Source organism: Pollicipes pollicipes, unplaced genomic scaffold (genome assembly GCF_011947565.3).
Source record: "Pollicipes pollicipes isolate AB1234 unplaced genomic scaffold, Ppol_2.1 Scaffold_5724;HRSCAF=6776_pilon_pilon_pilon, whole genome shotgun sequence".
Classification (NCBI taxonomy): Eukaryota; Metazoa; Arthropoda; class Thecostraca; order Pollicipedomorpha; family Pollicipedidae; genus Pollicipes; species Pollicipes pollicipes.
The window spans coordinates 36,556,069-36,562,576 of NW_023596746.1; the positions used below are offsets into that span (position 1 = coordinate 36,556,069).

The following is a 6,508-nucleotide window of genomic DNA, read 5'->3' on the forward strand; positions in this document are numbered from 1 at the left end:
CGTAAAAATGTGGGGCAACATCATCACCGCTGAACGTGGCGGTCGGGCCGTAACCACTGCGGCAAGTGCCGACGTGCCGGGAGTGCTGTCAGTCCCGCTGACGTGCCGGGAGTGCTATCAGTCCCGCTGACGTGCCGGGAGTGCTATCAGTCCCGCTGACGTGCCGGGAGTGCTGTCAGTCCCGCTGACGTGCCGGGAATGCTGTCAGTCCCGCTGACGTGCCGTGAGTGCTATCAGTCCCGCCGACGTGCCGGGAGTGCTGTCAGTCCCGCTGACGTGCCGGGAGTGCTGTCAGTCCCGCTGACGTGCCGGGAGTGCTGTCAGTCCCGCTGACGTGCCGGGAGTGCTGTCAGTCCCGCTGACGTGTCGGGAGTGTTGTCAGTCCTGCTGACGTGCCGGGGGTGCTGTCAGTCCCGCTGACGTGCCCGGAGTCCTGTCAGTCCCACCGACGTGCCGGGAGTTCTGTCAGTCCCGCTGACGTGCCGGGAGTGCTGTTAGTCCCGCTGACGTGCCGGGAGTGCCGTCAGTCCCGTTGACGTGCCGGGAGTGCTGTCAGTCCCGCTGACGTGCTGGAAGTGCTGTCCGTCACACTGACGTGCCGGGAGTCCTGTCTGTCCCGCTGACGTGCCGGGAGTCCTGTCCGTCCCGCTGACGTGCCGGGAGTGCTGTTAGTCCCGCTGACGTGCTGGAAGTGCTGTCTGTCCCGCTGACGTGCCTGGAGTCCTGTCCGTCCTGCTGACGTGCCGGGAGTGCTGTTAGTCCCGCTGACGTGCCGGGAGTGCCGTCAGTCCCGTTGACGTGCCGGGAGTGCTGTCAGTCCCGCTGACGTGCTGGAAGTGCTGTCCGTCACACTGACGTGCCGGGAGTCCTGTCTGTCCCGCTGACGTGCCGGGAGTCCTGTCCGTCCCGCTGACGTGCCGGGAGTGCTGTTAGTCCCGCTGACGTGCTGGAAGTGCTGTCTGTCCCGCTGACGTGCCTGGAGTCATGTCCGTCCTGCTGACGTGCCGGGAGTGCTGTTAGTCCCGCTGACGTGCCGGGAGTGCTGTCAGTCCCGTTGACGTGCCGGGAGTGCTGTCAGTCCCGCTGACGTGCTGGAAGTGCTGTCCGTCACACTGACGTGCTGGGAGTCCTGTCTGTCCCGCTGACGTGCCGGGGGTGCTGTCAGTCTCGCTGACGTGCCCGGAGTCCTGTCAGTCCCACCGACGTGCCGGGAGTTCTGTCAGTCCCGCTGACGTGCCGGGAGTGCTGTCAGTCCCGCTGACGTGCCGGGAGTTCTGTCAGTCCCGCTGACGTGCCGGGAGTGCTGTTAGTCCCGCTGACGTGCCGGGGGTGCTGTCAGTCCCGTTGACGTGCCGGGAGTGCTGTCAGTCCCGCTGACGTGCTGGAAGTGCTGTCCGTCACACTGACGTGCTGGGAGTCCTGTCTGTCCCGCTGACGTGCCGGGAGTCCTGTCCGTCCTGCTGACGTGCCGGGAGTCCTGTCCGTTCCGCTGTCATGCTGCTGTCCGTCCCGCGGACTCCGTCAATTGTGCTACAGCCGAAAACTCATTAGGGCCAACGGAAATGGTTGGCGCGTCACCGCCGCCATCTGTGACGGCCGGTGTGCTCTTTACGCCAACAAAATAAAATGGTATGGCATAGTTGTATTTGTATAAGTATATATATATATATATATATATATATAACAGAAAAATAGTGAACGAAAAGCAAGCGGCGTTCCTAAAAACAATGGCTCATTAACAGTAGTGCTCAAAACGATGGCCACCAGCTAATACTTCACTCCCAGCCTCAGGAATCCACGGCGTCGGTTGGGCAGTTAATCAACCTACTCCTAACTCCCATCATCAGAACTGGCTCCAACAGCTGATCACTACCACAACAAATTGACAGATGACAGAGGAGACCTGCCGTGCCCCGCGGAACTTAGCGTTTGTCCTTGGCTTCACCCCATGTTGAGGCGTCGAACGAACCCCATAGTTCGAGTCACTAGTTTGAGCAAGCCTTTTGAGGTCACTTCTCCTCTGACAATGCTTACACCCAAATTTCACCGGAGGAGCAGAATGTCTTCCCCGGGAGCACATACATACAAACCTAGCTTGCGGCGTCGGCGGCGTTGCGTACAATTTGGTATAGTTGATGCTATACTCGTTGCGCAAGCTTGAAAACATCGTGATGGTATGCGGGTCGTGTCAGACAACAAAGTTAAGCATAATATCAGGAAGCCTCCGAAAGGATCTGTATGTCAAATACAACTGCTTTTCCGTATCATGGCGATACATAGACGGCAGCAGATGGTGTGGACGATCGGGACGATAATCAGGCATGATTGTTACTGAACAATCTTCTATTATACTAAATGAACAGTGTGTGTGTCCGCCACCGATTCTTTGTTCATGCGCAAGCTAAAATAGCAGAAATTTTCTAGTGAAAATGTTCTGCAACCAAGGACTGCTGGCAGGGTGGCCACGACTATGTCAAAAATAATTCATCATTTCGCGAAAATGAGCGCGTAGTGAGATAACATTGGCGACGCAAATTTCACGAGCACCGGCCGACAGCCTGACACGGGGGCACTCCTGAAGCCATTCATGATAATAAAGGGTCGCAGCGATACGAAAGTCGCACAGCTAGATAGGCAATCGCAGCGTAATCAGATGGTGGTCAGTTTGTGGTGCCACGCCGCACGTGACACGCACACACGTATTGGAAAGATGAAATCATCCGTTTTTGACGTTTTTTTACGTTTTGGGTCACATCTCGGCACCAAGTGCGAGTACAGACATGAATTTTGTTTCCTAATGTCCACAACTGCAGCAGCCACAATTTCAGTGCGCACTTCGAGTTCGTGCAAAGCACGGTTACGCTGCAAATTTCAAGACAAGCTGCAAGCGGCACAGTTTCAAAAGTCGGCGCCGAATACAGGCCTCTGCTGTCAAAACTGCTCATAATTCAGTGCTGAACACTACATCATCGTGTTTGCCAATTCATTTGGCCTCTTTGCCACCCTTTTGTTGATCATATTTTGCAAGATTTCGCTCACAAATGAGCCTTGGGCAATGGGTTGCATGACGGTTATTTTGCTCCGCGACGGGACCGTGCCGCCCCGTCTCTCGGTAGCTCAACACGTAATACACACGTGACATGATGGCGTATTTAACTGCCACCAACCAATTATGCCACCTCCAACCAATATCTCGACAACGTCGGGCTGGAACGGCCTGGGAGTGGCACAAAACGCTGTACCGTGCGAAATGCTACGGTCTCACGTACCGCGCAGCGCATGCTCAAAGATGGGCTTTGCTCTCTTCCACAGGTTAAACGTGTTGTGCCACATCTTAGCACCCAGAACTCGGACACACTCGAAAGTGACACGCTTGATAATGAATGAAACGGGTAAGATGACAATGGGTGGCCACATGTGTCACGTGTCATGGCTCCCACGTGCTTAGTTATAGACTTAGCTATTTTCGGCGGGCTTTAATGTTTTTGTGATATCGCTCGATATACGATGAGAGAGAGAGAGAGAGAGAGAGAGAGAGAGAGAGAGAGAGAGAGAGAGAGAGAGAGAGAGAGAGAGAGATATATATATATATATATATATATATATATATATATATATATATATATATATATATATATATGTGTGTGTATATATATATATATATGTATATATATATATATATATATATATAGAGAGAGAGAGAGAGAGAGAGAGAGAGAGAGAGAGAGAGAGAGAGAGAGATATATATATATATATATATATATATATATATATATATATATATATATATATATATATGTATATATATATATATATATATGTATATATATATATCTCTCTCTCTCTTTCTCTCTCTCTCTCTCTCTCTCTCTCTCTCTCTCTCTCTCTCTCTCTCTCGATATCTTTAGGGCTCGAGGCCACCCGAGTGCCGAGTGCGTCCTCCCTGCGAAGGTTCGTCTCGCACGGCCATGCAAGGGGCTGTCAACCAGCTGGATGGGAGAAGCGTCTTGCACTGTATCAAAATCCTTGCCTACCAACAACCGTCTGAGCTCCGTTGGCCCAATGTTCGCACGTCCTTTCTCTTACATCCGACGGAGACGGATGAAAGTCAAGCAGCCATCAGCCGTCCTCCTGACGGATTGCCGCACTTTAGTTGAGTTACCCAATGTCTGTCGCGGTGTTCACGGATCGCGGGCCCTTCTGGCACGTGGCCGGTTAAAGCTCGGCCGATGTATAATTACCGCTCACTGGCACCCGGTCGCTATGTTTCGGCACCAGCTCGTGGCGAGAACAGCCATCGCTATGGCGTCCGGTGAGTTCCGAAGGACGCGCTGGTGACCTTGAGTCAGGTGGTGTCCCAGTTTGGCTGCATGGGATCAGCTGGGTGGGGGGAGGGAGGGGCGCTGGGAACGATGATTGACCGAGGGCCTTGGGCGCGCACATGACTGGCGATAAAAGTCTGCCTCCTTCCCGCCACAGTACAGTACAGCGGAGCGTCTCATCGCACGAGGAGAACACACCAAACTCAGGTAAGTCGGAGTGTAAATATAGGAGAGATTCGGCTTCTCGGTCGTGGATTTGCCATAGTGTGTGACGTTTGATGCCAATATAAGTGGTCCGCATATGAAAACTAACTTAGATTATGCCTTAGCGCTCTAAAGCGTTTGCGAAGTATATTAAAGTATTGATGTTTGCGGACACGTCCCGCTCGCTAATAATTAGTCGCGCTGATTAAGCCATTGGAATTCGCAAACATGTAACCTTATCTCTTCAGCTCTCAACAGGGCCCATTTTCTACTCCACTCGCACCCACACTTAGCTGCCTCCTCCACCCGCAGCAGCCATGAAGTTCAGCTTGGCCCTGCTTGCCGTTGCCGGCATCGCCACCTACGCCGAGGCCATCATCGTGCTGGGCACGACAGCTGCGGCCGGCACCACCACAGTGACGGCGGCCACGGCTGCCAACGCCGCCGCTCTGGCCGGCATCGGAGGCCTCGTGCTCGGCGCCGGCATCCTCGGTATCGCCGTGCTCGCCTCGCGCCGCGGAAAGCGCTCCGTTGAGGACGGCGTCAAGGAGGAGGCCGTGTTCTCCCTCGTGTCGGCCTCCGACGCATTCGGCTGCGCCCTCAAGCTGGTGTGCCTGCTGGAGGCCAAGGCGGAGGCTGACCTCACCGACGACGACTCCTTCATCCTTAACATCTTCGGGTGGGTATGCTCTGAATGCCGTGGTATTTCAAAGATGTCAGTTGCTTGCAGCTCTGCAGTTAATCTGCAGCGGTTATCCCATGGCGGTGTTTTTGGTGACCGAGTAAAACATCACAAAGCAAATGAATTATGTGGTTGTTCTCATGGACACAAATGGGAAAAGAAGGAATCTCACAGAACGGGCAAATCCTGAGAACACGAAGCAAGCTCGGTTTAAATAGAATCACGTTTGATGACCCAGACAGGGTGAAATTTACAGTCCACAGGTCATCCCTGTTTCACCACTTCCCATCTGGCCTTGGCTTTCCGCTCCTCCGGTCGCGTATATCCGCAATGTGACATGTAACTCCGGCCCTTCGGCGGGCTCTGTCTGACTGTGGCAACGCTGTCCGCAGCCGGGACCCGGAGGCTCCCAGCATTGACAAGATGAAGAGCACGCGCGGCGCCTACGACTACGCCGCCTTCATGGGCTCCAAGTTCGGTCCGGACGCCTGCGAGCAGCTGTTCCACACGTGCGAAGCCAGCTACAAGGATATGATCGCCTACGTGGCGCAGCTGCGCGCCTAAGTTCACCAGTTGGAGAGTGTCACGTGATTTGTGACAATGTCACGACTATTTATTGGCTCGACTGGTTTTGTGGAAGTTTCAGGGTTTTGCCTGTGCCACTGTATCGCACCCAAACATGCTTGCAGTGATGCAAACGGTTTTGGGCGCTAAACAAACGCTTAAATCCCCAAACTGTGATGACGGTGACGAAGTGCGTAAGGTGTGTTCTGTGTTAAGCTGTCATTCGTTTATTATTTTACTCCCCTATGAGGATAATATCTCCAGAAATATTTGAACAAAACGAATGTGCATTGCACTTTGCACGGCACTCAACATTTTTTTTTGGGGGGGGCGGGCATGCATTGGCTTCAGAAGGCGCAGTTTTAAAACAGTGCCCCGCGAAAAGACAACAAGTTGCAAACCATACTTCGAACTATTCATGCATGAAAATAAATGTATAACAGATCTACATATGAGTGGTGTTAACAATAAGCCAGAAATGCGCCATGCAGGCAGCTCGTGCTGGCATTACGAAGGCTCCAGGGTCTCCAGGTTTTTTCTCAAATGAATGTATCAACAATAGCCGAAAGTTATGTAGGAGCTTAAGGAGCATCATTACATCGCAGGTTTACCTGCTGCATCGTTTGGCGATCTCCTTTGTAGCAGCATGAAAAACTGCGTCGTTGCCTGGCTGCTGTCATGTCAGCCACTAACCGCTCATGATGAAAATGATCCTACACCTTTAACAGTGTCCTGA

At 53.0% G+C, this 6,508-nt stretch overlaps 1 protein-coding gene across 1 annotated transcript; it reads left to right on the top strand.

The window, feature by feature from the left end:
* Positions 1-4,486: 4,486 nt before the first annotated feature.
* LOC119103623 (uncharacterized) lies at positions 4,487-6,224 on the top strand. Its single transcript, XM_037227221.1, has 3 exons — positions 4,487-4,529; positions 4,842-5,205; positions 5,601-6,224. Exons 2-3 carry the CDS (start codon positions 4,844-4,846, stop codon positions 5,770-5,772), a joined length of 534 nt encoding a protein of 177 aa, XP_037083116.1. The 5' UTR covers positions 4,487-4,529; positions 4,842-4,843; the 3' UTR covers positions 5,773-6,224.
* Positions 6,225-6,508: the final 284 nt, after the last annotated feature.